This window comes from Drosophila ananassae, chromosome 2R, assembly GCF_017639315.1.
Source record: "Drosophila ananassae strain 14024-0371.13 chromosome 2R, ASM1763931v2, whole genome shotgun sequence".
NCBI lineage: Eukaryota > Metazoa > Arthropoda > Insecta > Diptera > Drosophilidae > Drosophila > Drosophila ananassae.
The window spans coordinates 23,398,836-23,414,713 of NC_057928.1; the positions used below are offsets into that span (position 1 = coordinate 23,398,836).

The 15,878-nt window shown below is 43.6% G+C and overlaps 7 protein-coding genes and 1 long non-coding RNA gene across 11 annotated transcripts; 4 read left to right on the forward strand and 4 right to left on the reverse strand.

Moving 5' to 3' along the window:
• Positions 1-46: 46 nt before the first annotated feature.
• On the forward strand, positions 47-1,517 carry LOC6507293 (queuine tRNA-ribosyltransferase accessory subunit 2). The gene is made up of 2 exons (XM_001956263.4): positions 47-1,199; positions 1,254-1,517. Exons 1-2 carry the CDS (start codon positions 139-141, stop codon positions 1,444-1,446), a joined length of 1,254 nt encoding a protein of 417 aa, XP_001956299.1. The 5' UTR covers positions 47-138; the 3' UTR covers positions 1,447-1,517.
• On the reverse strand, positions 1,491-2,989 carry LOC6507762 (GDP-D-glucose phosphorylase 1). 2 transcript variants are annotated; one of them, XM_001956262.3, is made up of 3 exons: positions 2,520-2,989; positions 1,762-2,467; positions 1,491-1,703 (listed from the first exon to the last, which is right to left on the reverse strand). In XM_001956262.3, the coding sequence occupies exons 1-3, from the start codon at positions 2,907-2,909 to the stop codon at positions 1,552-1,554; spliced, it is 1,248 nt and encodes a 415-aa protein (XP_001956298.1). In that variant the 5' UTR covers positions 2,910-2,989; the 3' UTR covers positions 1,491-1,551. The 2 variants fall into 2 exon arrangements, with proteins under 2 accessions (XP_001956298.1, XP_044570573.1); XM_044714638.1 differs by having other exon boundaries at positions 2,516-2,657.
• Positions 2,990-3,061: 72 nt separating this feature from the next.
• Positions 3,062-3,476, reverse strand: LOC116655885. Its single transcript, XR_004310973.2, has 2 exons — positions 3,335-3,476; positions 3,062-3,270 (listed from the first exon to the last, which is right to left on the reverse strand). It is a non-coding gene; the product is annotated as an uncharacterized LOC116655885 (long non-coding RNA).
• On the forward strand, positions 3,161-4,524 carry LOC6507294 (SAC3 domain-containing protein 1). Its single transcript, XM_001956261.4, has 4 exons — positions 3,161-3,294; positions 3,352-3,525; positions 3,587-4,123; positions 4,184-4,524. Exons 1-4 carry the CDS (start codon positions 3,239-3,241, stop codon positions 4,461-4,463), a joined length of 1,047 nt encoding a protein of 348 aa, XP_001956297.2. The 5' UTR covers positions 3,161-3,238; the 3' UTR covers positions 4,464-4,524.
• A 447-nt stretch (positions 4,525-4,971) lies between these two features.
• On the forward strand, positions 4,972-8,172 carry LOC6507295 (polycomb protein PHO). 2 transcript variants are annotated; one of them, XM_014909652.3, is made up of 3 exons: positions 4,972-5,342; positions 5,404-5,699; positions 5,763-8,172. In XM_014909652.3, exons 2-3 carry the CDS (start codon positions 5,474-5,476, stop codon positions 7,487-7,489), a joined length of 1,953 nt encoding a protein of 650 aa, XP_014765138.1. In that variant the 5' UTR covers positions 4,972-5,342; positions 5,404-5,473; the 3' UTR covers positions 7,490-8,172. The 2 variants fall into 2 exon arrangements, with proteins under 2 accessions (XP_014765138.1, XP_001956296.1); XM_001956260.4 differs by having other exon boundaries at positions 5,404-8,172.
• Positions 8,173-8,234: 62 nt separating this feature from the next.
• On the reverse strand, positions 8,235-9,169 carry LOC6507761. The gene is made up of 3 exons (XM_001956259.4): positions 8,979-9,169; positions 8,844-8,889; positions 8,235-8,713 (listed from the first exon to the last, which is right to left on the reverse strand). Exons 1-3 carry the CDS (start codon positions 9,030-9,032, stop codon positions 8,571-8,573), a joined length of 243 nt encoding a protein of 80 aa, XP_001956295.1. The 5' UTR covers positions 9,033-9,169; the 3' UTR covers positions 8,235-8,570.
• Positions 9,170-9,254: 85 nt separating this feature from the next.
• LOC6507297 lies at positions 9,255-10,357 on the forward strand. Its single transcript, XM_001956258.4, has one exon. The coding sequence runs from the start codon at positions 9,428-9,430 to the stop codon at positions 10,121-10,123; it is 696 nt and encodes a 231-aa protein (XP_001956294.1). The 5' UTR covers positions 9,255-9,427; the 3' UTR covers positions 10,124-10,357.
• LOC6507760 (TOM1-like protein 2) lies at positions 10,178-15,852 on the reverse strand. Of its 2 annotated transcripts, XM_014909978.3 has the most exons (6): positions 15,649-15,852; positions 12,161-12,612; positions 11,401-12,107; positions 11,211-11,337; positions 10,946-10,996; positions 10,178-10,782 (listed from the first exon to the last, which is right to left on the reverse strand). In XM_014909978.3, exons 1-6 carry the CDS (start codon positions 15,713-15,715, stop codon positions 10,582-10,584), a joined length of 1,605 nt encoding a protein of 534 aa, XP_014765464.1. In that variant the 5' UTR covers positions 15,716-15,852; the 3' UTR covers positions 10,178-10,581. The 2 variants fall into 2 exon arrangements, with proteins under 2 accessions (XP_014765464.1, XP_014765465.1); XM_014909979.3 differs by lacking the exon at positions 10,946-10,996 and having other exon boundaries at positions 15,649-15,849.
• Positions 15,853-15,878: the final 26 nt, after the last annotated feature.

Genomic DNA, 15,878 nt, shown 5'->3' on the forward strand with positions numbered 1-15,878 from the left:
CATTTTAAGGAATATAAAAAGTCTATAAAAGAAATCCCGCTAAACTATCACCACTAGTTTCCATCGTTATCGATAACTCTCTTAAAACGTGCGCTCTTCTTTCCATTCCAAAAGATAAATAAAAACACCTGAACCGGCATGAAATTCGTAATTGAGAGCATCAGCAAGAATTCCGGCCGGTTAGGTCATCTACGGATTAGGGAAGGAGGTCCTGACCTAAAGACACCACTCTTATTGCAAACTACAAAGGGTGGCAGCATTCCGTGGTTGGCCGGAGATGTTTTCGAGCATCAGGTTAGTCAGGAACCACAGGTGCTTGAGCTCACCTTGTCCAACATGGGACATATGGCCGACGCCCTGCAACAATGGAATAACCAGGGCAGAGGAGTGAGCGACTACGTTGGATTTCCCGGTAACCCGAACTTGCTACTTTTGCGAGATCCCTGCGAAACAACACCGTCGGGTAGCAACGATCGTGACATCCAGCCTTTGTTTACGAGAAGGGGAAGGGAGTCCCTCACTGCTGAAACCTACATAGAAATGGTGGCCAAAATTCAGCCTGATATCTTTCAAGGACTTTCGGATGCTGATACCAATGCAGAAAGCTCCAAAAAGAGGGCCCAAAAATCGGTGGACAGAACAGAAAAGTTCATGCAGTACATCTATGAGCAAAGTGGAAAGGTGAGGGGCACCCTCTTGGCTCCTATTGTAGGTGGATACAATACATTTGCCCGGACGCAGTCTATAAAGCACGCAAGAGAACAACCGGCTGAGAGCTATGGCGGCTACGTCCTAGAAGGATTCCACAACAATGGTTTGTCGGCCACTTCTCTAGATACTTCGAAGCTTCTGCCCATTGTGGAGCACTGTGTTAAGCAGTTGGAGGAAGATAAACCAAGAATTATTCCTGGTGCCTACACACCATTAACCGTGCTGGAACTTATCCGCTTGGGCATTGATGTTTTTGACACGTCCTACGCTTACTGTGCGACACACAACTTTAAAGCCTTAACATTTACCTTTGTGAAGAATGAAAAGGAGGACAAGCCCTTCCTAGACATCACGGATGATACTATTAAGGAGGAGTTTACGCCTCTGCTCAGGGACTGTAGCTGCTTAACCTGCCAGAAACATACGCGTGCGTACCTGCATCATCTCTACAAAACCAACGAGCTTCTAGGACCAATATTGTTAATGATGTAAGTGCCCAAGGGATAAATATTCTACAAAAATTCAATTGATTTTCATTTCAGTCACAACCTCCACCACTACATGGCTTTCTTCGAGAGGATACGGGAGGCAGTAGCCAACGACACGTTGCCAGCTCTAACAGAGCTTGTGAAAACCCAGAATGGCAAATCCTCTTCGGACTTCTCTATTGTTCAAAATACCAAAGTTATTAGCAAAGCCACAATGTCCAAGGGATTCGTAGCGGCAGCCGTCTAACAATTGATTTAAGACTAAAGAGTTATATTTAAAAATGAGTGAAATAAAATGACTAATGAGTTATATTTAAACAAAAATAGTCTCAGCTATATTATTTAACAATCTTTACATGGTAAAAGGAATGTCCCACAGTCCTTCCTTCGGTCCTTCAATAATTTTAATCATTTCTTGGTATGCATCTTTGGGGGCATCGCCAGTTACAGTGCGGATTCTGAAGAGTACTTCCTGTTCCGTAATATTGTTCATTCTATCTGGGTCTTTAAAAAAAAACAAAATGTTAGAAAAAATGGTCTTCAAAATGGATAGTTGTTTCACCTGGTAGTGGAATGTATCCGGCTAACTCACAGAATCCCACATTGAAGTCGGCCAAATCTTTGTTAACGCAGTATTCGGATCGAGGAAATACAAAGACTAGAACGTCACCTTTTTTCCCCGGTCGCAGGTCCTGGGTGATGAATAGATTATGGGGCATGTTGGATCGGCACATCCACATGGCAAGTTCGTAAATTTTTCCTACTTTTTCGTCCACCAATTCATCGCTATCATTATTCCCGAAGACAAAACAAAGGCCCTCGGTGGGCGCCCGCCGACTAAACCGATAAATATAGTTCCCCGCTAGTTTTTCCAATCGAACACGATCCACATATAGGCTGTGGGGCATTTGCAGCAGGTGGAAGTGGAGGTGATTCACCGAGGCTAGGGCACCAGGACTGTTGTAGCCCATACGCATATATTTGTCATCGATGTTGCGCATGAACGTGACACAAAATTGAAGTACATCGCGATTGAGCCGCTGCACATGGTTCTTCTCCACTTCTGGGCAGATTAAGGTATGGTACTTGGTGATGGGACTCTTATTGATGATCATTTGCACCTCGGGACTTCCCTCGGCATCGTCGATCCTTAGCATCACTTCCATAGGGTCCACTTTATTGAAATTAAACATTTTTGGCTTAAAAGTTGGATTCAGGTTCTCGATGGTCTGAGGATGGCGTCGTTTTGTCGACCGGTCTGTATTCAGCTGCAATAATGAAGATTAGTAAGAGCTAAAGAATGGAATATAGCTTACAAACTTCCGTAAAAAATCCACTGGATCCTGGAATCTGTCGCACTCGAGGAGCCTTTTGCAACTGATAGGAAAACAGGCCGGGAATCTTATGGAGCACCATCCATCGCTCCTTCAGCTCGTCAAGATAATGCTGGGCTTTACCCTCCAACCTCATCTCGTATCTGACCTTGGTCATGGAGCGCTTTCGTGTCCTACGCTTCGGTTCCCCACCATTTAAGTCACTTGGCTTGCAGTTTGCCGTGCGGATGATTACTACTGGCATCAGAGTTGCCACCTTTCCCAGACAATATCTGTTGCTAAAGCCGTCGGATATGAATCTTCGCAAATGAGCATTAAAAGCGAGCCAAATATGGCGGTGAGATTGAAGGATCGGTCGAAAGAAGCGTGCAAACATTCCGGCTGGGCTAGATAAGAAATTTTAAGCCAAAGTGTTACTAAAATTTCAAAGCCGAGACTGTCTGAAAACCCTGACAGCTCCCAACAGCTGTTCGATTCAGGGCCATAGGAAGGAAGACTTCCATATATTAGCATATAAACAATAAAATATACAGAAATTCTTATACTATTTATTATTTCTGGTAAGCTTTTTTAAGCAGTTTAAGCTTAGATTTAAAAATCACATCAATCCTCCTTGAAAATGTACAGCTCCGCCCAAGATTAGCTTCACTACCAGAGTTTTGTTGTGGGATTGGTGCTTCAGCGTCCTCCAATATATTTTTATAAATGGCTCAAATTCGAGGATCCTGCGAAACACTCTGTCCCGATACAGAGTCAAAAATGTAAGTATATTTTAACTTAACAAACCAAGAAAATAGTAACCTATTTGTTATATTCAGGCGTATTCGAGAGAATCTCCTGCACTTTTACGAACTGAAAAATGGCCAGAAAAAGACACCGGGTATCCTGGTAAAGGAGTTTACGAGATCCGCCGCTGATGTGAAGATGCCCAAGGCCAAGGACATGCGCACCGAAACGTCGCTGACGAAAACCGTGGAATATCTCTTAAAGGAGCAAGTATTCTATTGAAATTTGTTATCCAATTGGACGCCGGTTGACATAGAACCTTCACAGTATTATCCTGGACACCCGGAAGCCATACCACGTAGCCTACGACTTCATCTTTGATCGATTGCGCGCCGTACGTCGGGAGATCGTGATCCAGGTTTACGACGCTCGACAAACCATTCCGCTTTTGGAGCCCATTGTGATTTTCCTGGCCTACAGTCGCTATCGATTGTGCGAGGAATCTATCGAAAAGTTCGATCCAAAGATCTGCAACCAGCATCTGCAAGAGTGCTTGACCGGTGTGCTGCGGTGTTACGATGAACTGGAGGAACAGGTGGCTCCCACTGACCTGACCATTCGTCAGCTGGAGCGACGCTGTCTTATTGAATCTCTGTATCAGATATTTAATTTGGGGTCCCCCGAGTCCTTTGTGCGTGCTCTCTCCTTGCCCGATTACGTAAAGAAGGACCCCATTTTTAATCTGTCCTTTGGGATCTGCTTGGCCTATCATCAGGGGAATCTTTATAGAGTCCTAATGGGTTTGCCACGGCTGCCGCACATCCTTTGCGCCGTGGCCAGCACTAAATTGCAGGCAATAAGAAGGTATGCCCGCCTTCCCAATCTGAATTATTGATTTCTTTATATTCCCCCATATCCTTGCAGGAGTTTGTTGCAGATTTTCACGCATGCCTACAACAACAAGCAACTTACGGTGCCGGTTCCGTACTTGTTGCGTTTGCTTTTAATCGACAGGCCGGATTCTCTGCAAGAACAATGCCGGCATTATAACCTGTCGTTGGCAGTCGATCGGAAGGCCGTTCATTTCAATAAGACTGATTTTAATAATGCTGTTGACCCCATACGGCCCCGGCATGAAACCTTCGTTGAATCCAAATTGGCAAAGGTTTATTTGCCCGAATTGTTGCTCCTGAAGAAGTTTTAGGCTCTCCAGCTGCAATAATTCTGTAAATAGTTCTCTGTAAATAAAATTGTAATTTATTTTATTTTGTTATTGCGCATTGGCGTGGTGGGGATGGTAACTCTAAACACAACCCTAAATTAATAACAGAGACGACTCATAATTGTATGCTAATAAAAACAGAGACTTTTAATGAAATTTGAATTAAAATAAAAAGTATGAATAAGTTTTTAAGAATATGGAATAGAAAAAACAAGAGGAACTAGTGAAGACTGTTTGTTTTTAATTTTCATGCAATTTACTTTACTGTCAACAAATAGCGGGAAAAAAGCCAACTCTCCGCAATGATATTAAAAACAAACAATTGAAATGTATTTAAATTAAAATAAATTCTTTTCAATAAAAGATATATGTTTTATAGATATATTTCAAAAATATATAATAAAAAGTATCTAGTAAATTCATATAATAAAAGTATCTCAAAAAGAATCTGGCTATAAAACAGCTAAACTTCCTGCACTTCGCATATACACAAAGCGGTCGCAGGGTTGCATTTGGCGCCGTTGTCGCTGTCACACCAACACTAACAAAAGTGTACACGAGAGAAAGTAACGAGCCGTTTTGGAAAATACAATACGCCATATTTACCGGCAAAATTCAAAATATTTACACTGCCGGTGGTCTCCGGGAGCATTTGTTGCTAGGAATAGTGCTCCTTCAGGTGAAATTGCATTAGCGACCGGAGCGTGGCGGCTGGAGCGAACGAAGCGTACCCGTCTGCTGCCGCCGTCGCCCCGAACGAAACGTAAAGTATCGCATCACATCGCAGTACAATAGAAGGGCGATAAAATCGGAGGAGGGAACGGCAAATTCGGTACCCGAATCGTACAAATCAAGAACGCAGTAAGTATTGGCCAGATATTCCAAATACAACCTGGTACTAATTGAGGAAACGCACACACAGCAAAGCGCGCCCAACACACACGCATCTATCGCATATATACACAGACAGGCAGGTGGACGGGAAAACTGCGATGACAAGTCATCATCACAGCGGCGTCGGCGTCGGAGGAAACTTCCAGCCACAGCTCCAACAGCTCCGGGCGCCAATCGTCAAAAATCTATCTCTGGCAGCAGCCGCCGTTCCTCTACCCTTAAACTCCTCCTCCTCCTCGACATACTTCACGCATGTACCAGCGGGGACTATCGTGGAACAAGATCCGTATACCAGCGTTTTGGAAGCCAGCGATCACATTGGAGGTGAGAACGAGAGCTTCTTGATTGAGGAGATTATTGATGACTACGACGATGAAAACAACATAGTTGTGGACACTGGTGAATTTTTTATCTCAGGCGACGTCTACGAGTTCTACCCGGTGGATAGGTTAGACAGGCTCACAGCTGACGCTTTGCCACCTCCGATCATCATGCAGCAGGCCAGCGACGAGGATGAGTACATTGAGGAAGACGGTCTACAGATGTCCTCCTCCTGCGACGGCGACGGTGACGGCGAGGAGGATGGGGAGCAAGTGGAGGAGGAAGCGGACGCTGCGCCGACCATGACAAATGCGTTTGAAATCGCCTCAGAGATGCTGACAACCATTGAGGCCACCAATATCAAGGAGGAGCAGCTGGAAAGCGATTTCTACATGAAGTCGGCAGCTGATGACTCCAATAGCTCCAATGTTCCGTTGCAGGACTTTAAGCTCTTCGGAAGTAGTCGGGTAGAGCCACGTCCGGTTGGGAACTCGGCCAATAAGCGCTGGAAGCAGACCAAGGTGCCCATCCGCATCACCCAGGACGAGTTCAATGTCACGCTCTGGTCCTCACTCAACTCCGAGGACGAGGACGAGGAGGAAGAGCTGGAGGACTCGCCCAGATCTGTTGTACCAACCTCCGTAGCTTCCGCAGCTGCAACCGCGGCCCGGAACGAGGGAGCCCACAACGGCATGCTGAAGATGATGGATGACCACATAATTACCCACGACGTGTTAAGCGATGGCATCGGCAACGAGTATGTGATTCTACCGGATCCCTTCAGTGCAGCCGCCGTGACAGATGTGGAGGAAGTTGTGAGTGCATTTATGGGCGATGTGAAGGGCGAGGAGGACAGTCAGCCTTTAAGCGAACAGTTCATCTACGCCGATAACCAGTTGGAGGAGGCCTACGGGAGCATCGAGCTAATCGAGAATATGCCCAATAATGTGGAATTGATTCCATCTGTGGCTGCAGTTTCCACTCCCCTTGCGGTCGCTCAGACAACGCTTCCGAAACTGGTGCTTCAAAACAGCAGCACCAATGTTCGCCTGAAAAATGCCCAGCCCAAGGTGGCAAAAAGGAATGCTGCAGTTGTTCCGTCAGCTGTTGCTCCTCCACCATTGGCCGCAGCTAGCAATTTCCCCCAAAGGAGACCCACCACCGTTACCAAAGCGACTACAATAGGAACTAATTCGTCGATAAGTAATCCAGCGGGAGGACCAGCGGCAGCAGCAGCAGCTGGTGAGGAAGACGAGGAGCCGAAGTTCCGGTGCACGCATCGGGGCTGCAATAAGGAGTTTCGGAACCACTCTGCAATGAGGAAGCACATGCACACGCACGGACCGCGTGGTCATGTGTGTAACCAGTGCGGAAAAAGTTTTGTGGAGAGCTCGAAGCTGAAGCGACATCAGCTGGTACACACTGGCGAGAAGCCTTTCGAATGTACCTTTGAGGGCTGTGGAAAAAGATTCTCCTTGGACTTTAACCTTCGAACGCATGTAAGGATCCACACGGGAGATCGCCCATATCACTGTCCCATCGACGGCTGCTCCAAGTGTTTCGCTCAATCGACGAACCTTAAATCCCACATGCTGACGCACACTAAACCGAAACGGAAATGGCCCAGAGCTCCGCCCCAGAATAATAACAACAGCAACAAGACGCCGTTAGTGGCTAGGTATGGCCGTTTAGAATTCGGCGAGGATCCGCGGCTGGTATACGTGGATCCGGTCGATGAGATGACATCGTCGCCAGTACTGCTGGATGGTGCAGTGGGATCGCCCACATCCTAACTAGCAGTGCACATCGAAGTGTCCTGAGTGATGGGAATAGATGGCGTCGTGTGTTTGGTGGCCAGCTTGTACAGTTAGTTGTAGCCAGTTTTTATCTTTATCTGTAACCTATCGAGCGGATGGTGTGGCGTCGCGAACACTTGGTGATCATCTCCGCCTGCCACTGCTCTCTCGTAGTAGTATAACTAGTAGTAAGCTCTTTCTCTAACAAATAGGCTTGCAGTGCAACGGAAGTTAGATGGTAGCCATTAAACGTGTTTCCTGCATGGATGGAATAAAGGATAAAAAAAAAATAAATACAGCAGTTGTAAGCAAATAGTCTGTAGCTTAGTGTAAGAGAGTTCCCCGTACCCCCAAACCCAACCCAACCCGGCCAATAACCCAATCCGATCTGATCCAAATCGTGCGCGGTGGTCTTCGAATAACAATATACGCGCGCGGTCTTTTTCTACAAACTAGAACTTACCATATAACGCATACACCATAGGCTATCTATATACATATATATATATTTTTGTAATGAACTGTAATCTAAAACATTGAAGTACGAATTAATGTACGGATTTAGAGGCGATTTCGCGATAAAACATAATTTACAAATGAAAGCACTTCAATTAAGTCGGAATAAACAAGGGAATACCTCTTCAAAATTACAAATTAATAAAAACTGAAAATAATTCGAATGTTATTTCATTTCTATGGAACTCCCCGTTCTAAAGATAGAATTTGTTTACAAAAGATAGAATTTCGATAGAATTTATTTATTATTTGTTTACTTGTTTACTACATGTAACTAAGGCTAGATAACAACTACTTTAAACAGCGGCAGGTGTCGCCTTGTATTACTTGGACAGCCGCCGGGTGTTGTCCACTTCAGATTCTATTTCGGATCAGCTGGCGATTACTGGGCATTTTGAACACACATACAATTGGAATGCCATACCGCCTTCTTCACCGATGTACCGGCGATTGGTATGAATGTGGATTAGATAAAGCTTGTTTAGAGGCAGGCACAGTTGCAGATACGCAGATACATATTTGGATATTAAGAGCGACGATACGAAACAACAGTTGCGGCCAATTAGGTGACCTTGAGAGTCTGGCCTTGTACATTGGGCATTATATCCGCGATGGAGGCACTGGGAGTAATCAGTCCGGTCAGGGAAAGCAGGACGGAGTAGTTAAAGTACCAGAACACGCAAAATAGCACCATGAAGATGACGTCTGTGAAAACGAGAGCAATAATAGGCGTTGATAAGCGTGAGAATTCGCGTGAAGTTCACATGACAAATCTGGATATTCCCTGAATTCAAGGGTTAGGTTTCTGATTGGCCATTAGATGCCGAACACTTACGTATCGTTACGCGCTCCCACTTTTCACACATGTACAGCTCAGTGACCTGCAATAAGGAACGTTAATTATGGTCGGTTAAATTCCAGTTCCGAGCATGGCTTCTTCAATACGCATACTTTTATGGTCGTAACTTACCATGAGGTAGCGAAACCACCAGTAACTGGCAAATTCCACAAGGTTATCCAGCATTGTTAGCAGTTTATTGTAGCAAATCAGAGACAAACAAATAAGGGGCGAAAGTGGCTAAACTAATTTAGCTTCCTTTTTTAATTCTCCCACTAGCTTTATATTAACTTGAACAGTGTTGGAAAACTTGCCAGGGCAGTGCTGGACAACGCTGACCGGGACTGCCACTCCTTTAAATATTAAAATAAATTAAAAAGGATTTTTAAATTGTTGGGTTAAAAAGGGCAAAGAGTTAAGAATTATACCTAATTTAATATAACTTAAACTAAATTTTTCAAGGGTTTAAAATTCAATAGATGTGGCAACTCTTTCGATCAGCTGTTTCCCCAAAGCGGCAAAAGATTTGTTTACAAAATATTGTGAAACTAGAAAGTATTTAAAAATAATTCTTTAACAAAATGGAAACTTTTGTCGTTAAGTTAATTCATCGGACTCAACTGTCACACAGTCAGAGGGACATAAAACCCTTTATTTATGCGCGGAGTTGTTGGCTGGATGACGAGGCCGAGTTTGATTTTCTTTCCACGAGCAACAGTCAAAACTATCGAGGCGTTCTCAAATACGAGGAGATTAAAAATGCAGCCAGTGATTTGGAGCAACCATACAAAGATTTCTTTGATGAGTGCAAGAAGGCCTTGACCACCCACATGGGGCTGCAGGGATTCGACTACGAGATTGACGATGAAAGCAACAATCAACAGGTTTTCAAGATGTTCAAGTGCGAAGGATACGAGACGCTGTATCTAGAGATTAACCTTCGAAAGGTCTCCAACTGCTTTCAACTACTCGATTCAGCAATAGAAATCAGCCAGCAGAAAGTTCCTGAAGCACCAGCATCACAAACCAGCGGCAGTCAAAGTAAAGCCCCAAGTTATTCAGAGTACGAACAGTATGTAAAGGATTCCAAGGCCAAGGAAGCTGAGATGCTTCAAAAGTTTCTGGTGCTCTTAAACAGCAAAAAGGCATACATCAGGGATCTAGAGAGTCAGCTGGAGAAGGCAACCAAGCACAATCAAAAAAGTTCAGATGATGAGGAGGAAGAAGTCTATGGAGCTGCCACGCAAGCCATGGAACTAGACACCATCGCAAAATAAAGAAATTACTTTATAGGTTTTGTTTCTAACTAAGATGTATTGAAACCACAAGTATCCGGTATGTGCTTGAAATGTATTTGTTTTTAGTTTCTTTTTTACGATCGTTCGATTGTTGTAAAATAAATTATCTTTATAAAGTATGTATATATGTATAAATAAACAACAAATAGACATTACAACGTAATACATAAAATTACCATCAATATGAATAAAATTACAATTAGACAAACAGAAGATCGTTTTTTGGAATAATCAATAGTTATCGTTGCAAGTGTCGGCATATTTCATGTGAAAAAGAAAACGCATGAAAACGCTGATTCAAAATGAAAAATCTTTTACATAAAGTGTTAATATGTAGTTGCTACCATATAGACGTTATGCATAAGTATGTTAGGGTGTGTAACATTTGAAGAGTAAACAATTAGAGCTGATGGTGCTTGGGAGCTGCGAGAGATCACTCAAAGGGCAAGCAGATCCTCGTCGACGCCGGGTTTCTTTGGTGTTTTTCGTAAGCTGTCAGCTCCGGTGGATCCTGTGGCACTGGCGGCAGAGTTCGATGCATGGATCGTTGGAAGATTTTCTGCAGCGGCAGCCCGCTCCTCGAGGAATTTGTCAAACTCCGAGCTGGTCAGTTCCTCGATGCCATCAATATCCTTGTGCTTGATACGAAAAAGAGTTCATTAGCTTTATTGTAAATAAATATTCAGATGTGCGGTAAGAAAAGAAGCCAAACAAGTTGATGTAAATCGAAAAACCAAAAACCGAGTGATTGTGCATGGGATGAGCATAGAAAGACAAAATGCTATAGCTATGGCTACTTACTGAGCTGCCCAACCACGCCTCCATCTCATCGATCTCATTCTCTTTCGTCGACTGTGTGGGCGTCACAGAAGAAACCAATCGATCGAAACAATCAAATAAACGAAAATCGAACGTAATTTGCATAGAACAAAAGAACCAAACATGTTTTAAATGAAAAAATTTTAAATTTTCAATTCAAAATGCCAAATAGCCAAACAAAGGTCAAAAGTAAGGGAACGGATTGAACGCCATTAGTTAGACCAGATGCTGGCGGCTCGTTACTCACTTTACTTACCACCGGCGGATCGCCGGCTGACCGCTGCTGCTGTTGCTGTTGTTTGTAAGGCGAGGAAGAGGCCACACTGCCGGCAGCAGCGTCCACCGAAGGAATGTCCCGAAGTAAGTCAGATTTACTAAGAAAATCAAATTAATTATAAAATTGTCTTCTTTTCTCTTTTATAAACAGTAAGCCTCACTGGTTTCCATCGGTGCGTGACTGTGCTAACATGTCAAACTCGTCGGCGGCGCCCGCGCCTCCTCTTTCCGATGTAGCAGCAGCTCCACTGCCCAGGCTAAGATTTGCCAATCCTTGAGGAAGTTGCGCTTCTTCGCTGCTCTCAATTAGGTCGATCAGGAGCTGGTCACTTCGCGGCGCATTGCTTGCGGCTGTGGTAGGTGGCGGGGGAAGAGAAGCCACAACAGCTCCTGTTCCGGGAGCTCCTACTCCTGGCAGACCCATGGCGGCACCCAGAACCGCCGATGGTGAAGTGACGGCTCCTGGCGCCTGAGAGCGGTTCTTCTCGTATCGCTGGTGACGCAGGAACACATTGTTTAGCTCATCGTTGATGCGCAGGAACTCTGCGGTTAGTTCGTCGTCTTGAACGCGACCAATTAAGTCGACGATACGCGACTGCATCTCCTTGCAGGTGGAGGTGAGCTCGTTGAGGAGAGCGTAGTCATCCGGAGACTCCTGACCGGGCTTCAATACACTCAGCATCTCGCTTAGGATGGACATATTATTGCTGACAATCTCCAGCTCTGAGCGGAGTTTGGCCGCCTGCTCGGGTGTCAAGTGCAGCGGACCAGAGCTTGTTGGAGCAGCGGCAGCGGCTGCAGCCATGTGCTGGGGCGATATTGTGTGTTGCTGGGCGGCTACCAGTTGGGGATGCACTTCAGGAACACTCTAAAAGAATCAAATTAGTTTTCAAGTCAACATAAGTCTATAATTTCACCTACCCGCTGTGGCGTGTAGATGGGAGCCATGGCATCCAAGTCATTGGCCGGGAATTCTATTCCCTTGTTCTTCAGCTCCATGTACATCTGTGTAACTCCGTTCAAATCCGGCTGGTTCTTGAAGGCATCCGCCCAGATTTGTATCAAGCTTAGGACCTTTTCCTGCATGGCAGCTGGTGGATCGTTCTTTGGGCCAATAAGCTTCACCAGCTCATTGATAAAGTCCTTCTGGGCCACCAGTACGTGGAAGGCCTTGCCACAGTTCTTCACACATGTCTCCAGGACGGTCAGCGTGTACATCACCACCTGGTTGTTCTTTCCGGCATTCTGGGAGAGCCTCTTCCGGATGGCTCGCATGGCATCGCGGGCGGTGTCTGATGACTCGTTGATCATGTCGCAGATCTCCATGTTGGCGGCCCAGTTCTCCGACGCCAAATTGGCATCAGTTGCCGCCTCTAAAGAAATGAATAGAGTATCAGTTTCAAACATGTTAAAAGCGTTGTGTGTTTGTTTGTTTGGCAATAAGTATGTTTATGCGAAATATCTTTTATTTACTTAAGCGAATACCTTAGTATTCTATTCGCCCCTTTGTTTATTTTGATTGCCGTCTGCTTTTGGGCCTCAAAACAGGTGGGTGTCGTATTTAATCCCCCCTTTTCTTCCCCATACGCTCCATCATGCACTTTCTTAAGCATTTCCAGTGCAATGACACGCAAAATGGGAATGCACGAACAAAAGGCAACCCGATTAAAGAATATTGCAACAAATATATAGACAGGTTTGGGGCGAAATGCATCTCTCAGATTTCAGAAAACTAGCCGCAAGGCAACCATAAAATATGAATTAGTAAGGCACTAACACAAACAGGTGGATATGTGTGTGTTTATGAATAGAGGCAAATGAAAATGACGGCGAAAATGCGAGGAAAAGGAAAAAATGAAATAAATTAACACATTTTTTTTTTTATGTAACCCAGCGGCCTAAGGCAACGGTGACTAATTGGCATTACTACCGTTGCGAGGGAGGGGGTGGGGTGGTGGGGCGAAAAAGCAATCAAAAAACCTAACAAGAGCGCTTCAATAACAAAACCGAAATGCGTTCCCTATGCCAATAATAACGGTGTTCGTCATTCCAGTGCGATAGTGTGCCAAAAAGATGAGAAATTACAAATACCTAGTAAATATTGCGGTAAATAATTGCGCTGCAAAAAAAAAAAGAATAGTTATTCCTTGATTAGTCATTCTAGATGGAATATTTTGCGAACCAAAAAAGGCATTAAAATAATCAAAACATCTGTTGTTTTAAACCGGCTCATACAATCATACATGTACAGTGCCGCTCAACTGAATAGGTTTGACTTCTTTTTTAGACTTAGAACATAATATCTTCATAACGAGCACTCGGATTTAAACCAAATAATTTTTTTTAAGTAAAACGATCAATTCTTTATAAAATACAAAAGTTTTTTTTTTTTTGGTTTGGTTTTTATATTTTTTTTATTTTTTTTTCAAAAACATAGCTGAAAACCTACATTATTTTTGGCTCAAGTGAATAGGTTTGACCAACAAAACTATTAAAAAAAATTATTCACAGCAATATTTCATGGTACTTGGTAACTTAAAGAATAAAAGACATTATTTCTGAATTATTTAATATTTGGTATGACCCCCCCTATTCTTAATTATTCCAAACATTCGATTTGATAAGGAATCGTAATATTTTTCAATTTCACTCAGTGAAATAGTTGCCCAGGCTTTTTTAATCGCTTCAACCAGGGTTGCCGAGTCTTGAAATTGTCTTCCCCCTTCATACACTCTCCTGGATAAAAGTCCCCAAATGTTCTCGATAATATTTATGTCTGGGGAGTATGGCGGCCACTCGAGCAAGTTCACATTCTGGTCCTTAATCCACTGTTTTGTAACCCGGGCTGTATGGATGGGGGCGTTGTCTTGTTGGTACGTCCATTGAATAGGTCCAAAAATTTCGGAAAACTGGGGAAAAGCCTTTTGGAGCACAGTCTTGTAGACATTTGCATTCATCTTTGATGAAACAAACTGCAGCTCGCAAGTTCCATAAAACGATATGGCTCCCCAAACCATTACGCCTCCTGTACAGGAGTGATGACGACTCAAAAAGCATTCCTCTTTTCGCATATCGTGAAAATAATAGTTGTAGCCATCCGGTCCGTCGAGATTGAACTTTTTTTCATCGGAGAAGACCACAGCCTTCCACTCCTTGTTCCATGTCATGTGATCCCGCGCAAATCGAAGTCGCGCTTCCTTCCGTGCATCATTGAGAGGAGGTTTTTTTTTTATTTTTAATCTCTTTAAGTGTTTAGCACTCCGAATAACTCGTTTTACCGTTGCCAAACTAGCATTTACACCGCATTCATCCCTGATTTTACTGGCAGACAGGTGGGAATTCGAAGCAGTTCGAAGGATTAATCGCCTCTCTGATGCCGTCGTAGCATATTTTTTTCCTCCTATCATTTTTTTCCCGTAATCGGCTTCATTACGAAGAAAATTGCTTACCACGTTTTGACTTCGACCAATCTTCTTTGCTATTTCATTATGTTTTAGGCCAGATTCAATATAGCCTTTAATTTGACCTTTTTCAAAATCGGTTAAAGATTTTCCGCGACCCATATTAAAAAAAAATTGTAGCAATTACTTTAGATTTAAGTAAACAAAAGAAATTATATGTTTTCAATCACGCAGTCAGTCACAAAGTGAAGTCAAAGTTGTCCAACCTAATCAGATGAGCCAAAAATAGAACACACATTTAGCGAATTTCACGATGAAAGCAAAATTCTGATTTACCGTTGCATACAACCCGTTAAATTTTTGTTTTCATATTATGAGAAAACAAATGAATGTTCAAAACAAAAAAGAAAGAATGCACAAATGCCATAGGAACAAAGAGAGAAATAAAAATAGAAGAAATAATTTTCAAACCTATTCAGTTGAGCGGCACTGTATCACCGAGCAGGTGTTTGTTTTTATTTTTCTGTATGTACATAAGTACTTTGTACAAGCGAGCCATCGGTGTGCTGTCACACCTGTGAATGACCCTGCTTCCATGGCACCCCAACACTGACATAAGGGTTAATCTTATCAGTAATTTTGCCAGTGTGCAAAGTGATAACTGTTTCACCGTAGTAATAGTGCTGGCAACAACAAATCACGTTTGCAATGAATGTACCAGTTGTGGTGGTGAGGCGTCGACAAAAACGGCCCAAAAGAAAGTTGTGAAAATTCAATTTTCCAATGCCTCAGTCTGGTTGGGATTCGTTTAAAATGCTCCCAATCCAGACAATGATGGGGGCAATGCAAATGCGCAAAATTGCACGCATATATGTAGGAATATAAAACACAAAAAAAAAACAATATTGCGATTCACAATTTATTCATATACACACCCCCACATCCGGCGGTGAGGTGAGGGGGCGCGGTGATGCACATAGTGGATCCCGAGGGTGGGGGGTTACTTACCTATGCGCTGGCCAACGGGAGTGGAAAAAACATTGCCCAGGGCGCCAACGTTGAAGAATGAAGCCATTTTTAGAGCACTTGTCCCTGTCTGCAACTATTTGTGTTTGTTTCTGCTCTGCCTCACTTTTATTTTCCGCTGGAGCAATTGTTTATGCGTTTACATCTGCACTTGTAAATAGAACTGTTTTTCCATAACGTAGCTATCGATAGCGATAACTTTGGATGTAATC